The sequence below is a fragment of the Carettochelys insculpta genome, chromosome 27 (assembly GCF_033958435.1).
Source record: "Carettochelys insculpta isolate YL-2023 chromosome 27, ASM3395843v1, whole genome shotgun sequence".
In the NCBI taxonomy this organism is placed as follows: domain Eukaryota; kingdom Metazoa; phylum Chordata; order Testudines; family Carettochelyidae; genus Carettochelys; species Carettochelys insculpta.
The window spans coordinates 11656362-11682616 of NC_134163.1; the positions used below are offsets into that span (position 1 = coordinate 11656362).

Here is a 26255-nt window from a genome sequence, read left to right on the forward strand (position 1 = left end):
GCCTTTGGCGCGGCGGGAGGCGCGCGCGTGAGGCGGCTCTTGGCTGGGCAGGTGGAGCAGCAGCGGCAGCAGCAGCAGCGTCGTCGGAGATGGGAGCGTCCGGGGCCACGGGGCTGGTGCTGCTGGGAGCGCTGCTGTGCGCCGGGAGAGGCGCCTCCGGGGCAGGTAGGGACCCCTCGGAGGGGCGCGGGGGCTGGGACCGCGTACGGGGGGGCGGGACCCCGTCGGGGGCAGACTGGGACCCCCTCGGGGAGAAGCGCGGTGGGGCTCCAGGCGTGGGGGGATCCTGCAGCGAGGGGGAGGCCGCGACCCCTGGGGGGGGGGGCTCGTGGGGGTCCGGGAGTGGGAGGGAAGCCTGGGCCCCGCGTGGGGAGTTCTGGGGGGGGGACGGACTCCTGGATTGGGAGGAGGGGCACTAGGGCTCCCTGGTGGGGGGGAAGCTCGTGGGGGGAGCCTGGCGTGGGACGGGGGCTAGGACCACCCGGTGGGAGACTCCTGAGGGACCCTGCCGTGGCAGGGGGGCGTCCTGTGAGGGGAGGCTGGTGGGGGGGGGAGGGGAAACTGAGGCCCAGCCGCTGTCGGGCGGGAAGCGGATCCGGGGGAAAGGGAGGCGAGTGTGTGAGACAAGCTGGCTCATGGGGCAGTTAAGGGTGAGGGAGAGCCTGGGACCCTGAGGAGAACCCCACTGGTGAGGGAAGACTGGGACTCCTCTGGGGGAACTCTTGTGGGTGGCGGTAGGGACTAGAGGGGTAGGCCGGGAGAGTAATGATTGGGGTGGGGAACTTAGGCGTGAGGGGCAGAGTGTCTAACGGGAATCCCATGCTGGGAGCTTCCTGTGTGGGAGTAGAGTGGGAGCCTGTCTGGAGTAGGGGCACATGTGAACGGAAGGAGTCCCTCTCTGTCCCTTCCCCCGTGCCCCCAAGCACATACAATTCTCCCTAGAGGGACCTGCCATCTTGGGAGGGAATAGGGGACGTGCAGCTGGGACTGTTGTATGACTCCAGGTCATATCCCTCTGGGGGACAGGAAGGTAGGAATTGTATGTGGGACGACATTCTTTATACCTCCACCCCAGGGTAGGACTTGGATGTGCCAAAGCACCCGGAGATCTGCAGTGATTACCCCTGCATCACCATTTCCCGTGATGATAGATTAGGGGTGGGATTAGGGGTGTGGAGGAAACTGGCTCTGGACTGAGGGAGTGTTGGGAGGCAGGTGTGCATAGTTTTCTTACGGTGAGCTCTCTACCAGCAGCTTGTCCCCAGAGTGAGTTGTGAAGAAAATGGTGGATGGGGTGAGTGGTTATGGGTAGGACAGTCCCACTCACCCGAGAAGTGCTGTGAGTTTCTGAGAGGGCAGGGAACTGGACTCGATGACCTCTCGAGGTCCCTTCCAGTTCTAGTGTTCTATGATTTCTCAGCCCATCATCTTCCCCTTGGGGCCCTGGGCGTGCTTGGTCATGGGAGCTCTCCCTTAAAAAATGTTTATGACGGGTAATCTTTTGGTTTTTAAGGTGAAACTGATTTGACACTCTCATTTCTGTGTGTTTGTTCATTTCTGTGTGTGTGTGTGTATAATGCAAAGCAAACAATAAAGAGTGAAAACAATAAAGTGGCTCCTTGTTACTTTTCTAGCTGCTGTGTCCGAGTTTTTATTCATTGACTTGCAAGGTTTGTGAGTAGTAACTAATCTGAAGGTTTTAGAAAGCGTGTGTATGGTGCTTCAATTGGTATTCTGCTAACGGAAAAACGTGTGTGTTTTAGGTGTTTATAATCTACCAGTTGTACCTGAAATGCCTGTGCGGGGGCCCTGTTAAGAATGTTCAACTGCATGATGTTAGACGTGGATAGGAATATGACTGTAAATGAACCAACCCCTTTGGCATTTCCTGACACTGAGACACGTTTCGGTTTCCTGTCTTTTGTGCTCTTGTCAGAGATGTTTGTTTTTGTTTTACCCCAGAGCTACAGGTGTGTCTTAGGCCATAAGGGGGCTGAGAGAACAAATAGGACCTAGGACTCTAATTCAAACCTAACGTACAGAGCGATGGGATGTGGTTTGCAGTTATTTCTTGCCTATTTCATGTTGTGTGGCTGTCAGATCTTTGGTCTAGGTGTGGTTTTTCTGAATGCTGAATAAATGTGGTACCCCATGAAAACTCACAGGCAAGTAAGTATATGAGGGGGAGAAATTCATGGCTAGTAATCAAATGATTTTGCTGTCATATTGTTTCACAGAAAAAACGTGTCTTGTTTATGCAGCAGGATTAAAGGCAGAAGATGGCATGTGTTTTCCTTGCACATCTATCTTTGAAAGACTGACATGCTATCCAACAAATTAGAACAGCTGGTGTTCTGCATTTCATGTGGGGCATTTGTAGTCCTCCCTCCCCTTGAATGCTTCTGTAGTGACCTTAAGTTCTCCTAGAAAGGACCAAGTAGCACTGTTTCTCAAAATTAAGGTAGTCTCTGGCCATGTGGAGGATGTGACCAGATATTGTTTGTGCTGTATGTAAAGGTCTCATTTTCCATGAGATGCTTCAGAAATCAGAGTTTACACACACATCTGCCTTTTTTTCCCCTGCCCTGGTAGAGCGACTTTGGCTGGTGAATGTCCTGTGTCCTGCAGATTAATGTTTTGTTTTTCAGGCGTTTCAAAGTACAATAGCCTGGTAAGTGACTAGACCAGCTAGGCAACCTGTCAGTATGGAACTTTCTTGGTTGGTCCCCAGTAAATCACATGACTGTCCCTCTGATCAGTTTACATCTGACTTTTGATGCCAGTTTTGTTCTGTGATGTAGTATGACAAATATTGGTCTTGCTGTAAACTTGTTCTGTTGCTACTGGACTTCGTGCAACTGTTTTTGCTTTAACATAGGGATGTCTGAATAGGCAACTTCTTTCCTTCCCTGCTCTGTCAAAGCCTTATCCTGAAGCTAACATCTTAACCTCCAGGAAGGCGTGCAGGATTCCTTAATAAACCAATCAGTTCTGCAGTGCCCCCTTAGTCATAGAGGGTTTCTGCAATGATGTGGATTTCCTTAGCCTTGTATTTTCAGCTCCTTATTTCCCCAAGGAGTGAGACCCTGGGCCACAGTGTGCGAGCTCTAGGCAAAGCCCTGGAAAAAATAGTTAAGTGGGATAATTCTGGCCATGGTTTGGGCAGCTGAGTAGCTTGCCGCTCTGAGAACTATGCAGCATGTCAGTATAGTTGCATCCTGGCTTCTTTTATTAGGACTTTAAAGGTTACAGAGGGAGCCTGGTTTGTAACAAAACCTTCAAAAGGAGCTCAGTGGCTTTCCTCTTAAGTGCTTGATTCTGTTAATGGGACTGAGGAAAAAATCCTTAACTTGAAATGAGGAAATACAGAAATATCTCACATGAGTGCATAGGTAAGAGATATAACTTGAAATTTCTGGGTCTAATGCATTGATTCTCTCAAACAGTTGGTCAAAAACTGCCTTGACTGCATTCAGGATTTGAATTTAGCTGCTTTTACAAATTCCAGTTATGCATCTTAGTCAATGCTTACAATTTTTTTCTTCCACCTATTCAGTTCCTTTTGTTCATTCATACAGAATCCTAAACTAATCTTTAAACATTTTGTGAGTGTGATCTGATGGTTAGCCATATTAGTCTCTATCTGTAAAAACAACATGGAGTCCTGTAGCTTCTTGCAGACTAACGGATTTATTAGGGTATAAGCTTTCCTGGGTAAAACCCACTTCATCAGATGAATCTGATGAAATGGCTTTTGTCCACAAAAGCTTATGCCCTAATAAATCCGTTAGTCTCTATGGTGCTACAGGTCTCCTCGTTATTTTGATAAGTGTAGTGTTTAAAAATGAAGTATTGGATTCCTTATCCCCAAAAGCTCATTACTGTATAAATAAAATTGTTAGTATTTAAGGTGCTTCTGGACTGCTTTCTTTATTTTGTGACACTATAGACTAACTCGACAGCTTCTCTGAGTCCCCTTGACAGTGTCTGGCTTTCACGCCATGCTTTTGTCTTTTCCCTCCTGTGTTGCTGTGTGATACCTACACAAATTACACTGCTTTTAGTGATATAGGCATGTTGCTAAATGTCGAACAGTGTAACTCCTGCTTCCACCCCCAGCGAGTGGTTTGTGTGTGATCTCACCATGTCGGAACGTGGCAACGGGCTAGGGAGAGGGGATGCCAAGTACTACCCTAAAGTGGTACAGGGTATCTCCAAGTCAGCTTTTTGCCACTTGACTTGACGCGAGGGTAGGGGGGCAGCCTATTTTGGGGCTGATCTATGAAGAAACTGGTGGAGTGTGGAAGGTGTTCTTGGGGAATGTTGTTTGCAGTGCTGTCACTTACACTGAATGTGCCAAGTGAAAGACCGTAACGGCTGTGAATGTGGTTTATGCTCTGACGCAGCAGGGTCGTAACCTCTGGCGTTGGTGGCTAAATGGCTCACTACAGTCAACAGAATCCCCAAACGAGTGGCTTTCCAGTTGTCCACCGGCCTGGAAACGTGCTGTTTATGTTGACACTTGCTGCAGCAAATCTTTTGTCTTGGGAGCTGCGGGGAGAGAGGGTAGGAGAGGAAGATGAGCACCTATGTTTGTCGCTCAATTGCCAGTGTAGACTTCGGGTACGTGTATTCTTGCTGGGAGATCAACCTGGTCAGGGTTGATCTCTGGGGTTTGATTTCACGCACCTAGTGGGGATGGGCAAAATCAGTCTTCTGGGGCTCAACAGTTGACCCCTGTACATCTCGTAATCACGAGGAGTAAGGGAGGTTGACTGGAAATTCTCCCATTGACCTCCCTTAGTGAAGACAGACATGTCAATCATAGGTAGGTCAATCCAGCTACTCAACTGAGTTTTAGGCCTAGTGTAGATCTGCCCTCAGCCTAAACAATATTGAGGGGGGAAGGGGAAGCAGATTCTTTCGTCTCTGATCTCTTCATTATGGTCAACAGAGGGGTAAAAGAAAACAGAGGTAGATGGGTGAGATTTCTGTATGTTGTGATTCTCCTTATTTCGCAATGCTAAGAAATAATTTTTTGGCTATTCTTATAGGAAAGATCAAGCTGTGACTGCCTCAGAAAATCTAGGCCATGATAATCCCCCACAGAAGTATCTGCTGGGCATGTTTGGAATGTGCTTTTCTTGCCAGATTCGCAGAGAAGGCTGAGAGAACTAACTCCCTGAAGTTCTCTCACCTGACTACGCGTTGACTGCCTGATCGCCTATAAAACCTTCCCTTTGGTGTTGGTGTGTGGAGGCTGTATCTGGAGCCTCCATCAGTAACTGGAGCATCTGTAAAACACCACACATCCCTTCCTGAATTGTGGAACAAGCATCAACCCTAAGGAAAGAGGTCTTCTGTGCTGAAAGGCCAATATTCTGCTTTGGAAGAGGAGGCAGCCGTCTGTTAGGCTTAGCTAAAGGAAGACAGTCAGTTGGATGTTGCAGACGTTGTTATAAAGCAGCAGCTCCTCCCTCAGCTCAGAGGGAGTGTCTGTTTGTTTTTAGATGAAGGTGACTTTCATGTAGAAACATTATTTAGCAGGTCATGTGTTTTTTCCTGTGGGGCACAGCAGGGTTTGAACAGGCTGTCAAATGGCAGTCTCTCTCAATACTGGTGATCTCTCAGTTGTCAAAGAATGTTCTGTTCTTTTCTTCCTTGTTACCCCTCCTAGACCAGGGCCAATGAAATACAGTTAACGTTACTGTTCCAGTGAGTTGAGGCCAGTTGTACCTATATGTTCTGTCACACAGCCGAAACTCTCATCAGTTATAGAGAATGCCCCACTGCCTTGTGGGTTATACTGGGAAGGAGCAAGGCTAAGGGAGTAAACCTTCACAGAAAATCCGGAGGGGAGTCCTAAGGCGGTTCTGTGCCAACTTCTGGCATTGACCTGGCAACTACTGCAGCTGAGCTGGTACCAGATGTAGAGGTTATCCTCTCCTTTGGACTATCAGTAAAGCCAAGAAGGGGACACCGGCATCTGGGCAGCCCAAGGTCCCAAAAAAATTGCCCAGGCTCGTGCCTGGAGAGGTACTCCAGCATCGCTTAACAGCGTTGAACCAACACAGGAGGTAACAGATACCGGTATAAGCTCGTGCTCAATTGGCGTAGAGAACAAGCGCCAGGGGTTGCCTTCGACGGTGGGAAAGATCATCACATCTCACTGGACAGTCACCGCCTACCTCAAGCTGGGCAGCCCCCAGCCAGTAGGGTACTGTCCTGCCACAGTTCACCTGGGTACGTGAGGCTTAAGGTTCCTAGACCTGATAAGTGACTGAAATTTGAGCACCAGGCAAATCAACAAGAAAAGGAAAACATCAAAGTTTTAAGCTTGCTTGCAGGACTGTGCAGATGCTGCTGACCGGTTTGACTGAAGATCTTCAGGACATCAGTGACACCCGAAAGACCGCTGTCATCAATGAGGAACTGAAGAGGCTCCAAGTTGACATTGCTGCTCTGCAAGAGACATGACTTGCAGATTCAGGATCTCTAAAGGAAAAGGACGACACCTTTTTCTGTCAGGGTAAAGCCCAAGAAGAACCTCAGGAGCATGGTGTTGGCTTTGCCATCAGAAACACCCTTCTACAAAGGGTGGAATTAGTCATGGGCGGATCAGAAAGACTCCTTCAGGTCATACTTCAAACTTGCGCTGGTCCTGTTCACCTGATCAGCGCTTACGCTCCAACCCTGCACACCACACCAGAAGTAAAAGACAAGTTCTGTGACGTGCTTAGTGCTGCCATAGCGCAAATAGCTGCTTGTGAACAACTGTACGTTTTGGCTGACTTCAATGCAAGAGTTGGAGCCAATCATGACTCATGGCCTTCCTGCTCTAGGCCACTTTGGTGTGGGAAAAATGAATGAAAACAGACAGCGTCTTCTCGAACTTATGCACAGATTGTGGCATGTGCACACAAACACATTTTTCCAAACCAAGCCACAGCAGTGTGTCATGGAGACACCCATGCTCGAAAAACTGGCATCAACTAGATGTGGTCATCACTAGACGTGCTGACCTCAGAAACGTCCTTCTGACACTCAGCTATCATAGTGCCGACTGTGATACAGATCACTCACTAGTTTGCTCCAAACTTAAGGTGATTCCCAAGAAGCTGTACCACTCTAAACCAACTGGAAGGCCCCACATTGATGCCTGAAAGACGGCAAACTCAGAGAGACCTGAAAAGTTCAGAGAGACCCTCGAGGAGAATCTGCACAGGAGCCCTGGGAGTACTGATGTGACATCCAGATGGCAGCTTCTGAGGGATACAGTTTACAACACGGCCTCGTTGGTGTTTGGAAGAAGAGCTAGAAACGCAAATGACTGGGTTTGAAGCTAACTCCGATGAGATGATTCCAGCCATCGAAAGTAAGTGTGCTGCACTCCTGGAGCACAAACGCTCACCGAGCCAGAGTACCATGCAAGCACTCAGAGCAGCCAGAAAAACAGTACAGCAGACAGCCAGGCGCTGTGCCAACAACTACTGGCTTGAGCTATGCGGCAGCATCGAGACCAGTGCTGACTTTGGTAGTCTCAGGGGAACGTACGAGGGTATGAAGAAGGCATTAGGACCCACCCAGAACAAGATAGCACCTCTGAAATCCAAATCTGGTGAAGTCATCACTAACAAAGCCAAACAGATGGAGCGCTGGGTCGAGCACTACTCCGAGCTGTACTCACGTGAGAACATTGTGGTTGATACAGTCCTCAGTGGCATCGAGCTCCTACCAGTAATGGATGAACTGGATCAGGAACCAACTGTGGATGAACTGAAGAAAGCCATCAACAGCATTGCATCAGGAAAGGCCCCAGGCCAGGGTGGTATACCACCAGAAGTAATCAAGTGTGCCACGGACATCCTCCTGGAACTCTTACATGAGCTACTGTGCCTGTGCTGGAGAGAGGTAGAGGTTCCACAGGATATGCACGATGCTAACATTGTAACCTTGTATAAGAACAAAGGAGACAGAAGTGACTGCAACAATTACCGTGGAATCTCCCTCCTAAGCATCACTGGTAAATTGTTCGCTCGCGTCATCCTCGGCCGACTCCAGAAGATTGCCGAGAGGGTGTATCCTGAATCACAGTGTGGATTCTGCACAGAGAGATCTACCATTGACATGATCTTCTCTCTGAGGCAGCTGCAGGAGAAATGCAGGGAGCAGAGGAAGCTGCTCTATATTGCCTTCATCAACCTGACCAAGGTGTTCGACTTGATCAGCAGGGCTGGACTGTTCAAACTGCTCCACAAGAGAGGCTGTCCGCCACGGTTAGTCAAGATGATCCAGTCTTTCCACAAAGACATGAGAGGAACCATCCAATAGGACGGCACATTATCGGATGTTTTCAGCATCAGGAGTGGCGTCAAACAAGGATGCATCCTTGCTCTGACATTGTTCGGGATCTTCTTCTCACTCCTCCTGAAGCACGCCTTTGGATCTTCAACAGAGGGCATCTTTTTGCACACAAGATCTGATGGGAAACTGTTTAATCTTGCAAGGCTAAAAGCTAAGTCTAAAGTGCAGGAAGTCCTCATCAGCGATATGCTGTTTGCAGGTGACGCTGCTGTAGTGTCACACACACAAGACCAGCTTCAGAAACTGTTGGATCAGTTCTCCAAAGCATGCAAGGACTTCAGGCTTTCCATCAGCCGTAAGAAGACAAACGTACTTGGTCAGGATGTTACTGAACCTCCATCAATCAGCATTGACAGCTATTTGTTAGAGGTCATCCACGAGTTCGTTTACCTCGGGTCCACCATTACTGACACTCTGTCATTGGAGACTGAGCTAAATGGGAGGATCGGAAAAGCAGCCACAACTCTGTCCAGACACAGCAAGGGAGTGTGGAATAACATCAAATTGTACACCCACACCAAAATGCAAGTCTACAGAGCCTGCATCCTCAGCACCCTCCTTTACGGCAGCGAGTCTTGGACCCTGTATGCCCGCCAGGAAAAGAGTCTGAACGTCTTCCACTTGCGCTGCTTCAGGCGCATCCTTGGAATATCATGAAAGGACGGAGTGCCCAACACCACCATCCTTGAGCGAGCTGGAATCCCAACCATGCACACCCTCCTCAGGCAGCGGCAGCTCTGCTGGCTTGGCCACGTCCACAGAATGGATGATGGAAGGATCCCAAAAGACATCCTGTATGGCGAGCTAGCCTCTGGCAAAAGACCTCCTGGACGCCCCCAATTGCGCTACAAAGAGGTTTGCAAGAGGGACCTCAGGGAGGTAGACATCGAGCCAGGCAGCTGGGAGGAGCTGGCAGACGATCGCAGCAGATAGAGGCAGGAACGATACAAGGGCCTTCAGAAGGGTGAGATGAGGATCAGACAGCTAGCAGAGGAGAAGCGAGCCCACAGAAAGCACAGTAGGGACCTGCCAGACACCCACTACATATGCAACTGATGCAGCAAGGACTGTCACTCTTCCGTGGACCTTCACAGTGACACTCAGTGCTGCAAACGATGATCCCAAATGGAACTATGAAGGGCGTGATCCATAGTCTACGTAGACTGAAGGATGCCGCCTACTACTACTACTATAGAGAATACCAGATGTCCTGTTGCTTGTTAACTTATATTTGAACTCATCTAGTTTAAGGATAATGCTCAGAGAGGATTTTTGTAACTTCCATACGAAGTAAGAGCCATACCTTAACTGCAAGTACTGAAGAGTGCCAGGTGAGGAATGCAGACCTGCTGAGCTTCTAGCCTGTTTGAATTGTGAATGAGGAGCTCTTTAGCTTAAAGAGTAGTGATCTTAGAGCAGCTTATTTTGCTGAACACTCTCTAGTCAACTTGTATGTGTAGCAGTACCTTTATTTTAATGGCCTCCTTTAAACCAGGCTGTAGTTAAAAGGGGACAGGCTCTTACAGGAATGGTATTTGCTTCCTGGAGCCTTCAAAAATTAGGTAGTTAAGAAAGTTTAATCACAGGCATGTGGTTCAAAAACAGTCAGTTTTGCAAAATGGAAAGATTACTAATCACATCATGAACGTACTTGTCCTTTGTGATCAGATGAATAAAACCTTGCAAAGCTGTGTAAATTGTGCTTTACTTCTTTAATAGTAAGAGGGGATTTTCATAATTTCCTTAGTGCTAAAAATATGCAACACTTGGGTGCACAGAGACAGTAAATGTCCTCTGATGCCTTTGTGTGCATTTTCTAGACTGCTTTTGAGGGCCCGGAGAATTTTATTGTACCCACTTTCAGGCATCAAAAATGGAGGGAAAACAAAATTACTACAGAAATTCCATTAGAGAGACCCCTTAAATCCTTGTTCGTCACTATGGACGCCGTAAATTCAAGAAAATAGTGTTAATATTAAATCTAGGATATTGTGTCAAATAAAATAGTACCAGACACAGTTGTTACGCATCTAATGTATAATCTGAGAATGAACACAGCTGTTTTGAAAAAGTGTTATTTTACAGTCTGAATACTTGTAGCTAAACATTTTCCTTTCCCACGTGACCCTCAAAACCCCTCTTATTTATAACCAGATCAAATAGTTATCCATTAAGATAATAACTTAACTTTATTTCACTCCTCTTTCCAAGTCTCAGTATTGTTCCTGGCTACACTAAACCTTTTTTTCTTCTGGCTGATATCTGATTTAAGTTTTGTGGTGGAAAAGGTGGGGAGTGTTTATGCAGTCCTTTCTTCTCACTTTTTTTCTGCAAGGTGCTGCAAGGTCAGTTAGGAATGCAGGAATGAGAATCTGCATGGGACAACCTATGAAATGATCCTGGTGTTTTGGTTAGAAAAACTTCAGGAATTTTTCCTTCTTTTTCAAATAAATTTAAGGCAAAACAAAGAGACCTCCTCTTTGTCTGTAAAATGCTGCCGTTGGAGTTTCCCTTTACTAGTGAAACTTCAGGTAGGCTCTCTCGTACCCACTAATGTAGATGGTGGTGGAGTTTGAGTCCCATCTTTTTTCCAACCCTTTTATCCCCATCCTTTTAAAACATATTTCTTTGGCACTGGCACAGACTTCTCCCACCCAGAACATTGCATTACCAATTGTTCTCTGTTGCTCTGTCTCTATATCTGCGTGGGTGAACGGGGGTCTGAACCAAACAAGCTAAGGTCAGTTTGCAGGGCTGCTGGGCCTCAGTTTAACAAGAAATGTTGAGGCTTTTTCTTGTTAGAGCATGAACAAGGGGCCTCTCTGCTATACAGCTTGACGTTTTCTTATTCATGAATACGTAGTCCCTCAGGAAATTGCTTGCTTGATTATGTAAAGGTTGAGTTCGTTTCCTGGAGGCCTGGCAGTTGAGGTAGCTGGTAGTGCTGCCATTAGCACGCCTGAGAGCTGCAGTCTGGAGTGACTGCACAGGAAGCACATCACAAATACAGCTGGGTTTTTTTGCAAGTCTTCCTGAAAGCCCTCTGATTCAACATGGTCATTTTAGCTGAGTATTTCTTCACTCAGTATTTCTTCACTGTCTATAAATTACTTTTCTAGAAATAGGTTGTTTTCTGCAAAGCAACTCCTCGGCCTTGGCGAGAAGCAATGTAGCCCATAGTTCTTGGAGCATATCTACACTAGCGCCTGGTTCAGAGTGAGTGGCTGCTGCTGTAACTTAGCTGTGTCTTGACCCAGAGTTAGGTCAGCCTGACCACTCTCCTGGTGATGTGAAATTTTTCACAGCCCCGAGCATAGTTGTTCAGTATAACTTTTAAACGTGGACCAAGCCCAAAGCAATACTTACCTTTGAGCTGGAACAGTAGCTCCTGGCTCCAAACAGTTAACTGTCTGGAGGCCATTTTAAAGCCAAATAATCTGGAGTGGTGTAGTGTGTGGTAGCTCTGACTGCTGTGAGGCTATTGATTTACAGATCCATCTGCAGTGAGCTGTTTTTCCAGCTAATGGAATGTGTGAAATAAGCAAACCCCTGGACTTTGCTACCTCAAGCATAATAGAAACAAATTTTGTTCCGACTCCTGCCCTCTAACTACTCCCAGAGTCTGTGAAGCCCTGCTGTATGTATACTGACACAGATAACTTGCCCGGGCTAAGTAAAAAATACTTTGTTCTCTGTGTCTTGAGTTGTTAGCAAGTCAGTGTCACGCCTGGGCTGGTGAATTTTCCTAAGTCCATTACAAAGCTGCTATTAACTCTTACATTGTAATTGCACTTGTTTCTTAGCTGACATATCTGAAACTTCCACATTAGGGTGACTCAGAGCAAGTCTGCAAGAATCTCTGAAGCAGAAGAGATCCACTAACATGGAGAAGGTTGCCAGCTGATGCAGTAATTAGAACACTGAACAATACCACCCGGTCACTGTGACTGGGGTGAGAGCCTGGCTTTGGCCAGTTCTTAACTGTGGTCAACTGGAATTTGCATGTGTCTCACTTGGCAGACATGGGGACACATCTTTATAAATTGCTACACAATTTTTTTTTTACTATGTTACATATGACTAACTTGCTTATGTGCCTCTGCCTTGGTGTGTCTGCTTATATCTAGAGTGATTTTTAGCCCATGGTATGATATTGATTGGTTCTAGTTTTAAAGGAGCCTGCGTCCGGCCCTCTTCCTTGCAAATCTGTTTGCTGCAATTTAGGAGCCTTTTAGGATTAAAAAGTGGTGAGCAGTGGGAATCCTTGGCTTTTGTCTCCTCCAAGCTCACCTTTACAAAGCCTTCTTTTAAAGACCTGATAATGTGATGGGCACTTTCGAGAGAGATTACTCTAACAGTCCAAATGGAGGTCTGAGTTCATACATCTGTAGCCTTGGTCAAGTCAGTCAGATTTTCTGCCTCTTTTCCTAATTTCCCATTCTTAGTGTTCATGTAGAAATTAGCATGTTTGCATAAGTGTTTAGAAGACTTAGAATGACCAACAGAATTGTGTAGGTTTTCAATATCACAGACAATGTTTGTGTTTGTATCCAATTGCACTTAAAATGCTGAATACCTGGAATAGCTTGATTTGTGCCCGTTTTCCTGTTGTTCAAATAGACTATAATTTAAATGGTAAATGATGTTTGCTGAATTTCTTTAGTTATTTGGAGCACTTGCCAATTCACCTTAAAGGGGGTGCAGGAACTTAAACTGCATTTGACTCCAACTTGTGTATACATCTTATGCCTTTTGATCCTTTCTTCTGACTTCCAAGTCTGATATCAAGGGTTTGCTCTTTTCTGCTGGCGCTGTGATCCTGCAGCCATCCTCACTTTCATAATAGTCATGTCCCCCAGGGGTGTGACTTCTCTGCAGGATCATCTAGGAGGAGAATCTGGATCATGGTAAGAGAGACCCTGCCAAAGCACTTGTAGATGACCTATGCTCCACCCAGAGTACAAAGGTTTAAGAAAACAACCACAGCACACGCTGTTCCGATTAGGGTTTTTGTAACCTTGCAAACTCAGCATAATTCATTAGCCTAGATACAAAATGCTCTTGCCCATTCTACACCAAAAGGGTAACATTTCCCTCACCTGTCGGAACAATTCACTCTCCAAGTGAGAAGAATTTTGGAAGCTGCTTTATGTGTAAGTTTCTAACGAGAAAGTTGGCAGTGGCATAACTAGGCTCCTGAGGCAGTAAAGGAGAGAGTGCTTCTCTGAGGATCATCTGAAATCATTTGTGTTTCTTTCCTAATGGAAATGCTGTACCCCTTTTGTTGAAGCCATCCTGCTGCCCAATAGTCCTGTGGCACGCTGGATCTACACTCTGCAACGCAGGCCCCTCACACTTCTTGCAGCTGCACACCTGTGGCAGTTTCAGTATACTCCCAGAAACATGGGGTGGATTTGTAACCAAATTTAACTAAGATCATTCACCCAATGCAGTGGATAAGGCAGAAGACCAGAGTCCTCTTACAAGCTTTGCTACTGACCTCGGTTAGTCATGTTCTCTTACTACCTCTGCAAGGGGGAGGGCGGGAAAAAAAAGTTTGCTCTATTATCATTTGCAAAATGGGGTTGGTAATGTGCCCCTCCCTCCCCCCAAACGCATACTCCTTCAAAGTGCCTGGAGCCTTATGAGTGAAGGGTGGCTGGAAGCTTTGGGAGGAGGGCTCTTGGCACCTAGGCTCTTGATATGTTGGTGCTCAGGAAAGGACTGCCTCCTTTTCTTTACCTTTTGCTTCCAGGGAGCCATGGGGAGGAGATGTCTGAAGTGAGTTTTACCCATGAAAGCTCATGACGTAATAAATTTTAGTCTCTTAAGGTGCCTCAGGACTGCTTGTTCCTAATTCCACTATATGCGTCAATCCTAGACAATGAGCTCATCCCAGAATATCCAGTGTTTTACTTAAGAGTGAGGGGTAATCCACATAACTGGCAGCAAATAGTTAACTATGCTATCATTAGGTTCCAGAGTCAATATCCTGCCCTCCTCCTCCTAGATTCTTTGCTGGTTTGAGCAGATAGCACTGCCTCAGTTACTGTTTGTGTGTAGAGAAGATCCTTTAGGCTGTAAAGTTTAAACACTTCTATTTCTCAAAGATCAAAGCCTAGAACCTGTGATTGAGGTGCATTCTGGTGCCCCAAAATAAAAAAAACCTGATCCTTCTGGTTCAGCCTCCAAACTATGTAAGTGCGCCAACACACTGTCAAGTTTATCTTCCACCCCCTGGATACACTTATCTGCTGTGCGCACACATCAAATGTTTTGCACAAGCAGTTGACTTTATTTGCCTCCTCACTGTACGTTCAGTCAACAGGGACTTCTCGCCTTGCATGCTTGTGCATAGGGCAATGGTGCTACAGTGTGGTAACCAACAGTTGTGTTGCATCTGCCACTCTTGAGTAGTGTGTTTGAAACTCCCTTCTCTCATCTGCTTGAGGTTCTGATTCTGTAATAACTTGTGAAGTGTGGATTAGCAGCAGTGATGGAAAGCATTGTTTTGGGTCGCAATATCGTAATGGCTTGGCTGGATAATAGCACACGGGGGCCGGGGGGAGGGGAGAGGTAGATGGGAAGATGTGCTTACCTGAAACAATAACATGTTGCATCTTCTTAAAACAGCTAATATCTCTGTGGCGCTGAATCCTCTCTTTGCACTAACCCTTTGCACTAATACCTCTCGAACTCCTAGCTGGCTTTACAAAGTCACCGTTGTCTCAAAAGAAACTGACCGAGGACAGTGTGGAATTGCACTGCGAGGCAATTGGCAACCCTATCCCTGAGATCCAATGGTGGTTTGAGGGAGATGAGCCGAATGAGACCTATGCTCAGCTTTGGGATGGTGCATGGCAGGACCGTGTCAAAATCAACGCTACCTATAACCTGCACTCTACCAGTACCATCTACATCGCAAACCTCACTGTCAACGACACGGGCACATATGAATGCCGGGCTAGCAACGACCCCGACCGCAACCACTTGTCGAAGAGCCCCAAAGTCAAGTGGATCCGTTCCCAGGCTAACCTTTTTGTCATCGAACGTGAGTGGCCACGTTGAGGCCTTGGCACTTGCTCAGACGCTGTGATGTTTTGAGTGTCTTGCCAGGCCTGCCCCCCCGCACTTGTGTCCTGTGACGTCCTGAAAACTCTCCTCACCCTCCCGTCCCGGCTGTAGAACCAAGAGACTCCTACCCTCCTGTGACCCTCTTCACCATCTGTGATTTGATACACAGTGGCTCTGCTCAAAAAGGGTTGTGACTTCCCAACCAAACCACTACAACCATCCTGTACCTTTCACAGCCCAAAGAACTAGAATGTGCTGCTTGTCCTAAGATGCCTCATGTTCCAATGCTGACCCGCAGAATTCTGCTGGTAGACTCTGCCTTCACCACCACTGACAAACCAACCCTTTCCTCCAGTTTCTTCCAACTTCTGCTCCTGAGACCAGTTTTGCTTTATGCTTTCTTCCTTGCTAGCAGTATGAGCTGTGGGCATCAATTTTTTCTTTTAGATGCTCGTGATACAACCATTTTTGAAATGGCCGTTACATGTCTGTGTGTGACACTGATATTGTGACTGTAGTTATCCGTACTGTGAAAGTCCAGTTTTTGAGCTAGATGAGTTTTTTCCTCTCAGTAGCTGAAACTTGCACTAATGTGTAGAAATCAAATTTAATCTCACTAATTAAGATGGTGTCTTGGTTCTTGAATTAAATGGTTGTAGCATTTGATGTGTATGTTCTAGGTAATGCAAATGTTCTAGATAATGCAAAGAAATTCAGTGGAAGATAATATTGCTAGAGTCTGTTCTTAGCTTTTTTTACTCATCCGAAGTGCTTTTCAGCCCTGTGCAAATTGTTCCTTCAGAGTGGGCTGTGGTAGGTGGGAGAGTAGAAGATCTTGTGTTTGGTTTTTTTTTGTTTTTTTTTTCCACTGGCTGCTTAGTAGTTTCCATTGAATTGTTTTTCTTAGTCTTTTCTCTCCCTTTGAATAGAATTTTTCCTCTATCAATTGCTTAGCTGCATGACAACAGGTTAGATCAACTTTCTTGCTGGACACCAGAGAGCCAGGACCTGATTCTTGTGTTAAACTGGCATAAATTCACTCAAATGAGTGAAGTGACACTGATTTCAAATCTGCAGGCTGGATTCCAGTCCAAGATTTGTTTCTCTGCATCCAAAAAAGGGACTGCATTGTGGTCCTCTGTTCAATCACTAGGTGACATTAAGCCCTAACCGTTTCAGGTGTGAAACAAAGTAAATGGTAACATTTCTTATAGAATGGTGCCCTTGTAATTGTTTAAATATGCCTAGAAAAGTTTACACTTTGGCACTTAGCTGCAATGGAACATTAAACACAACCGCTTCTGAGACAGCAGGAGGCTCCCAATGGTCTGGGGAGGGTTTGGGGAATGATTGTGCCTTGCTCTGCTAAAGGATGTGAGGAGAATGTAGTTGCCTTCTTGCCAGACAGGAGCAAGACTTAGTTATTAGGCTCTCCCTGCACCTTCCATGGTGATACCATTTTTCAGTTTCTCACGAGTCAGCAACTGATCATAAATGTTTGTTTTAAAGGTCCTAAAGCAGGCAAAAATGGCCCCATATAAATACCACATGTTAACTTAGGTTTGTTATGAATGCAGATCCCATTATAGAAACCTCCCCAAATGTGACTTCTGGCTTGGATGTGGTGATCTCCTGTAACCTAACTGATTACGAGTCTCCAATCCTGGGACATCTGTGGAAAAAAGGAGACAAGATCTTGGCGTCGGATAAAGAAGCATCCAGATATACCTCTTACAAGTAGGTATCTGAGGGCATGTGGGTGGGGGAAGGATGATATTGTTCTTGCTCTGGTCTGTTCCAAGAAGGGATCTGAAAGTGGGAAAGTTCGGGTGGGATTTTAATGCCTCCCACATTGCGTAGAGGTACTGTGTGGCGTTGAGGGGCCGGAGAGACGAGGAACCTGGTTTCTGGTGACAACATGGCTGCTGTCAGGTGTCGCACCAATGGGGAGACTAGGACTTGCCCAGTAGAAATAACACACTGAGCCCCATGGATGAAAGGCATATTTAAAAGTGTGTGTTGTAGTGGCCTGTGTTCGTTTCTTAAGGTTTGTCTGCTGTGTTTGCTTTGGCGAGAACTGGGACAGCGAGGTTCCTCAGGATAAGTTCTGGGAAACAGCTGTGATGAATATAGAGTGTTGGAAGGCACTCAAGCCAAACCACCGTTCCCACCCTCTGTGTAGGAAGTGAGCTGTTCTGCTCCTGCCGAGGGCCACATGTGGTGCAGGAGACTCCAGGATGTGTTTTGCTTTTCTGCACTGGAGTTGGGGAGGATTTTGCTCCACAGTCCTTCCAGGATCCTGTCCAGTATCCACAGAGAGCTGCCCTGCTTGCTGCAGTGGTCCCCTGCTCACGCTTTTCTTTTCCCAGGCAGGGTCTGAACAGGAACTGGAATCCAAGCCCCATTGTCACAGGGCAGCGAGCTTTCCAGTCTCATTACCATCACCCCTGTTGGCGCTGGCCCAGTCAGCCAGAGAGGCATCACGTCCTATGGTACGGCAGAGTCGACGTGCCTCTCTCCCCGTAGCAACAGGGAGCTGAACAAGGATTAAAGTATTTCTAACCCAGCCTTCCTCGTGTGACCTCAATTCCTTAGCTTGAGTGGCTTTTGAAAGGGGAAAGCACCCAGTGCAGCAGAGCTAACAAATTGCCCATTGTGTGGGGTACAACAACAGCCCTTAAACTCAGGCCCCGCCCCACCCCACCGGGAATCACCACACTGCAGAATCGAGTGTTTGTCGTGAGGCAGCTTTAAGCCATCAAATCCTGAATCCCATCGCTGCAAACCTCCCAGGACACAAATGCAGGCTCAGGATTCTTCTGCCCTGATCTGATTTATCTGATTTGCCTGCTTTTTGAAAGCTGCTGAATAACCCCACTGGCACCCGTCCTTGGTGGGCAGTTGTGAATGGGAGTCAAGTAGCCACACCCCCAGTAGATTGCATTTAAACCACATCCTGCTGCTGCTTTGCCTGTCTGATTTCTGGTCACAGGATTAAAGTCTCATGTGAGAGGAGGGATGGTTTGCCTGGAGTTAGACTATTTTTTGGTTGCCTGTTTTGTGATAACCTGGCTCGGCTGGGTTCATTTTAAGTTTGCCTTGGGAGCCTTGGCTACCTGAAAGAAAGAGGAGCCTGCTGGGGGAGATAGGGTCCCCTGAATACCACCTCATGTTTGGTACATCAGAACGTGGGTTTCACAGACTGGTTTTGTTCTGGTATCCACAGCTCCACTTTAACTTCAGAGGAAAGAAAACTCAGTCTGGTTGCTTGGTGTGTGTTGATGCTCAATTAGACACCTGTAGACCACATCAGCTGACTCGGGCAAAGCAGCTAGGACCACCTCTCAGGGTCCTAGTGTCCAATGCGGACCTGAATGACTATACCATAATCTGAGCCCTTCTGCCCAAACTCCATGAGTCTGAGTCAGCTGGCACTGACGCAGGCCAGTTACGGATGTCTAATTGCAGGGTAGAAGTATCTACAGGGTGCTGAGCGGGCCAAGGATAGGAAAGGCGCGGGGGTGGTTTACATGTTCCTCTGTATGGGACAAGAGCTTAAATTCCAGTGATCTGAGCTGGCTGGACGGTGCTGTGAGTTGACCGGCTGTAGGCCCAGTACAGGTTAATGGCTGGTATGGAGAAGGCTTGTCCTGGGTGCTTTTGCTAAATACCTTGAATGGGCTTAAATGTTTTAGATCCCATTCAAGTGCCAGAGGAGGAGAGTTGGCCTGTTGCCATCACCCATAGATAGAAACATCTGCCCTGCTTTTCCTATAGCCTGGAGTTGGCCGTTTCTTTCTGTGTGGCGTGGGCTGCCTGCTCCAGGTGGTGTGACAGGCCATAACATCCCCTATATCTCCCTGCTCATGTCCCTTTCTTGTTGCAGCATTGGGGAGGTGAATGCAGACAGCTCAGGGGTGTACGAGTGTGTCTTTGAAATGAACCCTCCTGCAAGTAGCACAGTGCATGTGACAGGTAACTATTTGACCGTCTCTCATGGGTGTAGGGTTGGGGAGGGGAAGGCAGATTTGATTTCCTGGGTCACTCAGCTCAGACAGTTTTTTCCTCCCTTGTACTAGCTGTTCTGGACAGTAAATGAGGAAGAAATAGAATAGATTCGTGCTAAGCAGCTTTGTCTAGGGTTAGGCTCAAGCAGTTTGTAAAAAAACAGTTTTGCTACTTGGGGAAGCAGAATCATCAACACTCTGCCTTCTTGAACAAAGGGGTGTGATTCCCATGGAAGCAGGGGCTGAAGATACCAAATAGCTGGGGAGTTGGCCATGAGTTCCTCATCATCTGATTGAGAAGCACGCTAAAAGCTTGGACGTCTGAGAGAAGGGATGGGAGTAGAGGCCAGTTCCTCAGTTTAACATCCAAACCTGTGGCTCCCTGGTGCATGACACTGGCTAGCTTGACCGATAGCCCTCGTAGGCTGGCCAAACTCCTCTTGTTTGAGCTGCCTTTCTCCACAGTTAAGCCACACGTGGTGGTCTACAAGAAATCTGAGCATGGGAACGAAGGGGACACTGGTGTTCTGATCTGCAAGTGTCACTCATACCCTCCCGTTAATCAGTGGACCTGGTACAAGATCAAAAAGGATGTGAATGAGGTGAGCATCTTGGGTGGACCTCTCTTCCCAGAGGTCTGGTGGGATGTGGGCCCAGCTTAGCCTTGGCATGGAGCTGTAACCCTGAGGTAGACCTCTCTGGAGGGATGTCAGTGGTAGAGGAGGGGCACATGAGATGGAATTGCTGGCAATAAGGTGGTCGGCAATGTTCCCTCTAACTTTTCCCATCTGTGCCCAGAATAAATTTTGTTACCTGCACTGAGGCATGTGCAGCTGTGCACCACCAGTGGAAACGTGCTGCTGGCCCTGGGCGCTCTGCTCGTCAGCTGGGTGGCATTTGAATCTCTCCTGTGGGGCAGCCCAAGTGCTTAGCTTACATGGAACGCAGGTGGTCAGTGCCTGCCCACGAGAGGTTCCCCCTGATGGTTTCCTCCCCTGGCCCTGCTCTTCCAGCCCATCGTCAATGGCACAGAGCAGTACTTTATCAAGTCCAGTGGGAACAAGACGGAGCTGCGCATTGCTAATCTAGACATCGAGAAGGATGTGGGCGAGTACATCTGCAACGCCACCAACGAATTGGGCACCGAGGGGGCCATCGTGGGCCTGCGGGTTCGCAGCCGCCTGGCAGCACTCTGGCCCTTCTTGGGCATAGTGGCCGAGGTGCTGGTTCTTGTCACCATCATCTTCATCTATGAGAAGAGGAGAAAGTCGGATGAGGTTCTGGATGGTAAGGTGCACCTGGGGCTGTCAGACTCTGGGACTTAGGGCTTGTGTTTAAGCCGGGGACTCGGCAGCATGTTGGTGTAACTGCTCTGGGTAGGGTAGGAATTAAAGTGCCTAGATTTCAGAGGGGGCTCCCACGGCTGCAGAGATGCTTTGGGAGGGGTTTCCGATCCAGTGAGAGAGGAGAAAACTCCTTTGCCTGGTGCTGCCTGCCCCAGCCAGGGCTAGAGACAGCTTCTCGTTGTAGCTGTGCTGGCTCAGCTCATCCCTGATCATAGCCAGAAGGCTGAGATCCTCCTTCTGTCTTCCTAACACAACGATATCGTGTCAGCAGCAGCCAATCACGTTGCAAGCAGAAAATGCTTGATGACTTGGAGTGTGGGTGGTCTGAAACCCCCCCGAGTAGAAGCTACCAGCATCTTCCAAATGGGCAATTACAGATGCCCCTAAATCATGTGCAGAGCACTTCAGCCAACCCCCTCAGTTCTAGCTCTATAACAAGGTGTGTCAAACTTTGGTGCTGTGAGGAAGGAATTGCAGAAAGCTTATACTGAGCCAGCTCAAATGCCTTTCCTAAAAGTGTGTGTGTGTGTGGGAGGGGGCAGGGAGGGATGGTTGAGAACACAGTTGTACCCAGTGACCCTGCTGGCATTACCTTTCCGTTCTCTTCCTTCCTCTGCCACTGGGTGGTACCTCATATGGTAAGTGGAAGAGACAGCTCCAGCTGTCGCTCTGCATCAGTCCTCTCACCAGCTGCCTGTCACCTGCCAAGTGCCCCATGGCCGCACCCTGAACTGGGTGGTATCTGAGGGCAACGTGGGCCCTGGAAGGAATGGCACAGAGCCCTCTCCGGTTAGAGAGCGGCAGATTCCAATGAACTGGTGAAAGGTCTGAGTGAGTCAGGTGACGCCAGAGGTGTCTCTCCCTAGCGACAGTGCTGTTAACGTAGCCAGAGCAGTGTTTGGCAGAATGTGTGTAGGGCAGTGTCCACCCCACTCTCCCTGAAAGTCTCCTGTTCAGTGGAATGTAATCTTCCCTTGCTGTCGGGCTCTGTGTGCGTCAGTGCTTGGCTCCGCTGCCGACTTTGGCACAGGGCTGGCGTGACTCGCCCAAGAGGAATAGTACCTCTCGGGTGCGAATGAGGGTTGGTTTTGTGCCCAGCATGCTGAAACTGTAAAGGCTGCTTACACTCCAGCATTGACTGGAGACGTGTGTTGGCAAACAGCTGCCCAGCTACTGCTTTGCCAATTCCCAGCCGTGTGGCCTTCAGATCTGCTTCTCAGCTAATGTGCTGCAAGAATTCCTCTGGGGGGAAGAAGTTTAGTTATTCTGGGCAGCTATCGGTCCTGAAGGATCCCGCAGAGGGACGTCCTTGAGCCAGCCAAGCCCACTACTTAGCTAAAACCAGGTGATCCCCGGAGAGCAATACCGGTCTCTTGCTGTTTCACATCCCTAAATGCTGCTGAGGTGACAGTACTGCTGCCTGATGGGGAGGCAGCTTAAATGTAATCTCAACCCATATGCAGCATTTTATACAGGCTGGGTCTCTAGAAGGCTGGCTGGCCCTTCAGGTTAGGGGCCCAGTGGGTGGGACATACAGGATGTGATGTTTGGCTTACACCTGCATCCTGACCTTTCTTTTTCCTTCTTATCGTGTGATCCTGGACCTGAAGATGATGATGGAGGGTCTGCACCACTGTGAGTACCAACTCTGTTATGTGATGTGGTGTTACAGATGCAGTGTGTGCTCTGCACATTTTTGTTCACAAACCGTCTAGTGCCTTAGGACAGTGGCTCTCAATCAGGAGTATATATACCCCTAGCAGTACGCAGAGGTCTTCTGGGGTACGTCCGCTCATCTAGCTATTTGTCTTATTTTATACCAGGCTACATAGAAAGCACCACTGAATTGAGTGCAAGCTAGAATTTTGTACAGTGACCTGTTTCTGCTGCTCTGTATGCTATACACTGAAGTGTAAGTACAGAGTGGTTTGAGCATTGGCCTGCTAAACCCGGGGTTGTGAGTTCAATCCTGGAGGAGGCCATTTAGGGATTGGGGTGTTAGGGATGGTGCTTGGTCCTGCCAAGAGGGCAGGGGACTGGGCTAGATCTCCTGAGGTCTCTTCCAGTCCTAGGAGATGTGCATTATATTATAGTGATCAGTTGATCTAGAATCGTGTGGTGAAAATGAGAATGTGAGCAGTTCTGCGGTAGTAGTGGGCCTGCAACTCTCTTGCATGTGTGTCTGGTTTTATAAGCAAGTTTATTTTTAAATGAGATGGAGCTTGGGGGTCCATAAGGCAAATCAGCCTCCTGAAAGGTCTGGTTTGGAAAGGTTGAGAGCCACTGCCCTAGCAAGCCAGTGTGCTGCCAGAAATGCCCTCCCTCTTTGTTGCCAGAAATACGATCTTTATTCAGGGTGTCTAATTAGGGGCAGACTTTTTTCTTATTCCCCCATGTCCTGGGTGCCTGCCTTTGAACCGGGTTCCACCAATGGGGAGGGAGCTGGCTCCTTAGCTCTCTACGCAACCAGGTCATGTTTTTGTTGTGCTGAGTAGCCCTAGCTCTCTTCTGATTGCCTTCTCTCTCCTCCTTTTCCTAGGAAAAGCAGTGCCCCAAACCACAAGGACAAGAACGTCCGTCAGAGAAACGCTAACTAGGAGTGGGCGACCAGGTGAGATGTCTCGCCAGAGTCTGATCCCTCAGCTGGCGTGGCCGTACGGAACACGGTGTAGTTTGCTCTCCCGATCGGTGCTTAGGCCTTGGTCTGCTTGCTGGAAACACAGGCTGCCCAAAACGTGGGGAGCCAATTCCAATTGTGGTGCCTGGCATCTCCCATTGGGGGCTGCTGGGTGTGGATGGCCCCTCGCAGGAATGGCCAAAATCAACACTGGGAAAAGGCTCCTCACTTGAGCTACTTCGCCCAGGTGCTGGGCCTTGGGCACTGGTGCAACACAGTCTTTCCCGTTCTCTGCCTGGAGCATGTCGTAGCCTAGCCTCTAGTAGGCTGTAATACTGGGTCTCATTGTGGGTGTGGGTGCGGGGCAGTGCTGGTGGCCTGTGGCGTACAGGCAGTCAGACTAGATGGTCCGGTGGTCCCTTCTGGCCTTAAACGGATTCTGGCAGTTGACTGTTGTTGTAACAACACATGTTCTGGGCACAGTGGCAGAGTAACACAGTCACTGCCCTGAAGAATTAGAGAAGGAGCACAGGGACTTGGGGTACGTCCATGCAGCAGCTGAGAGCATCTCCCAGCGCTGGTGACCCAACGAACTAGCTCCTCTTGAGCTCACATGCTAACAATAACAGCGTGGCTGTGGCAACTCTGACTAGCAGCCTCAGGGTATTCCCAGGGGCTTCTGCAGGGTTCGACTCCATGAATTAGATCATGCGGCTGTGGTCACAGTTTTCAGTTGGCTGCTTCAGCACAGCTAGTGTCTGTTTACTCCCACTAAAATGCACTTTCCCAGCTGCTTGGGTAGACTGACCTTCAGGGATTTGCGTGACATCAGACATGGAGAATGGCAGAATTAGGACTTGAACCCAATCCAGTGTCCTCTCCATCAGGTCATCTTCTCTCTGGCTATAGCGTTTAAACCACCGTAGTGCCTACAGGCCCAGCGCATCCCTTGAAATAAAACTGCCCAGCATGGGTCCCTGCCCAGCAATGCCTAACTGGCTTTTCTCTCTCTTCTCCCAGGTAGCGTGTAGCTGAAGAGGTCACCTGGATGTTTTGTTTGGCAAAATAGCACCAAGAATATCCTAGGGCATCCTTGCAATTCAGTTACTTCACTTTTTAAAGAAACAAACTTAAGTTGTAGCTTCTAAAATGTACTTTTTTTTTTTAAAAGAGCGTGCTGTGGGTGGGGTTTTCTACCTGTAAATTTTAGCCCCTTTGTTGCTGGTAGTCTTGGTCACTGGCTGGTGTTTGTCCTAGGTCTCAGAGCTGGTGCAGGAAGGGCGGAGTGTCTTGCTGGCTTTATACAGTGCAGAATGTTAATGCAGACAGGAGGGGTTGCAGTGCTGTGTGCAGACTGAGCTTCCCTGGAGTCAAAGTACCTCCTCCTGCGGTTTGTGGGCAGCGGCCCTGCAGGGAGCCAGAGAGAGGACCGTCATCTCCATGGAAGCAGCTTGAGCTGTGAATCTTCCTATTGGATGCAGCTGGCATGCCAGTCTTCCCAGGAGCCTGTTGGCCTGCTCAAATTGTTTCAATAGCTTTTCAGAGGAGACTGACCCTGACCCAAGGGGAGGGAAGCCAGTTATGCACTGGTTACAAGACAGACTTTCGATAAGTCCCGAGCAAGCTTCCCTGGGCTGGGCAGTGCGCAGGCTCATTTCTCTGTGGCACCAAGAGGGGGGTCTCTGGCTCTGCCCCCTGGGGAATGGATGGTGGGGAGGGGTTGATGTGAGAAATCGTGTGATATCTGCAGGAATCCCCCTTTGTCCCTCTCACAGTTGATCAATGCCTTACAGACTCTCACAGGCTTCCTGCCCCATTGTCTCTCTCAGCGAGGCTGCTTTATTTACCCTCTTAAACCACAACAAACCAGGCCAGGGATAGTTTTTCAAACTGAAAACTGAGCAAACGTGACTAAAGTTAAGTTATTTCACGCTGTTCTGTTAGTCTCTTTTTTTAATGTCGCTACACTGGGGGCCGGGGACCGAGGTGTGGTGTGGTAGTTGGGCCACAGGGCTCCTGTTCAGATCTGCTTGGAGCAAATGAACTGCTTGTTTCCTTGTGCTCAAAGCCATCTCAGTGTTTCTCTGTGACGTAGATGCCTGCGGGTGGATGAATGCTCCACGAGGTTTGTTCTCATTGGCTGTGTTAGCGTCAAAATAGTCCATCTGTTAACAGACTTCACAAATAAAGATGATTCCTTTTTCTGTTCCTGCTTGCACGAATTCCAATTTCTGCTTTGAGTTCCTGGCCAGCCAGCAGTGGTCAGGGCAGTACAAATCTGCAGCATGTCGCTAGCACCTCGAAACAGAGATGTTGGAGATCTGGGATCAGGCCTTGACTTCATGGTTATGCCTATGGCTTCCATTGCACAATCATTCCTTGCTCTTCCAGAGTGCTTTTCATTGGTGGAGTTTGAAGCACTTTGCCAAGGGAAGTATCGCCCTCATTTGGTAGCTGAGGAAACTGAGGCGGGGGTTCCCTCTGAATGGTCCAAAATTGCACATTCTCCCCCTGCCTCTTGTGGGGGGTTCAGTCCTGAACACTGAGTTGTGAATGTTTTTCATGATGACCATTCTGATTAGCGAGGCTGAAAGCAGGCACTAGCAGCAGTCTTGGCCTGCAGCTGTCTCCACCTCGACCTGGAGGAATTACTGTGGGTGGCATGAAGGGGTAGCTGAGGCCCATTCAGTCTTTGGCCCGAGATTCCATTTATAACCCTGGTGAATGGGATTTTGTGATGTGGCCGTCAGTCTGAGTTGCGCCTCAAATGAATCTTGGTAGCAAGTACCATTGTCCATCCCTCCCAACTTCAGCTGGCCTGGTAGGGATTTTCTGTGTGTGGGTGGG

At 48.2% G+C, this 26255-nt stretch overlaps 1 protein-coding gene across 2 annotated transcripts; it reads left to right on the forward strand.

Moving 5' to 3' along the window:
• BSG (basigin (Ok blood group)) lies at positions 1-25616 on the forward strand. Of its 2 annotated transcripts, none has more exons than XM_074978251.1 (8): positions 1-165; positions 17016-17175; positions 19325-19413; positions 19911-20047; positions 20459-20732; positions 22402-22426; positions 23331-23402; positions 24433-25616. In XM_074978251.1, exons 1-7 carry the CDS (start codon positions 90-92, stop codon positions 23386-23388), a joined length of 819 nt encoding a protein of 272 aa, XP_074834352.1. In that variant the 5' UTR covers positions 1-89; the 3' UTR covers positions 23389-23402; positions 24433-25616. The 2 variants fall into 2 exon arrangements, with proteins under 2 accessions (XP_074834352.1, XP_074834351.1); XM_074978250.1 differs by having other exon boundaries at positions 2-165; positions 24429-25616.
• Positions 25617-26255: the final 639 nt, after the last annotated feature.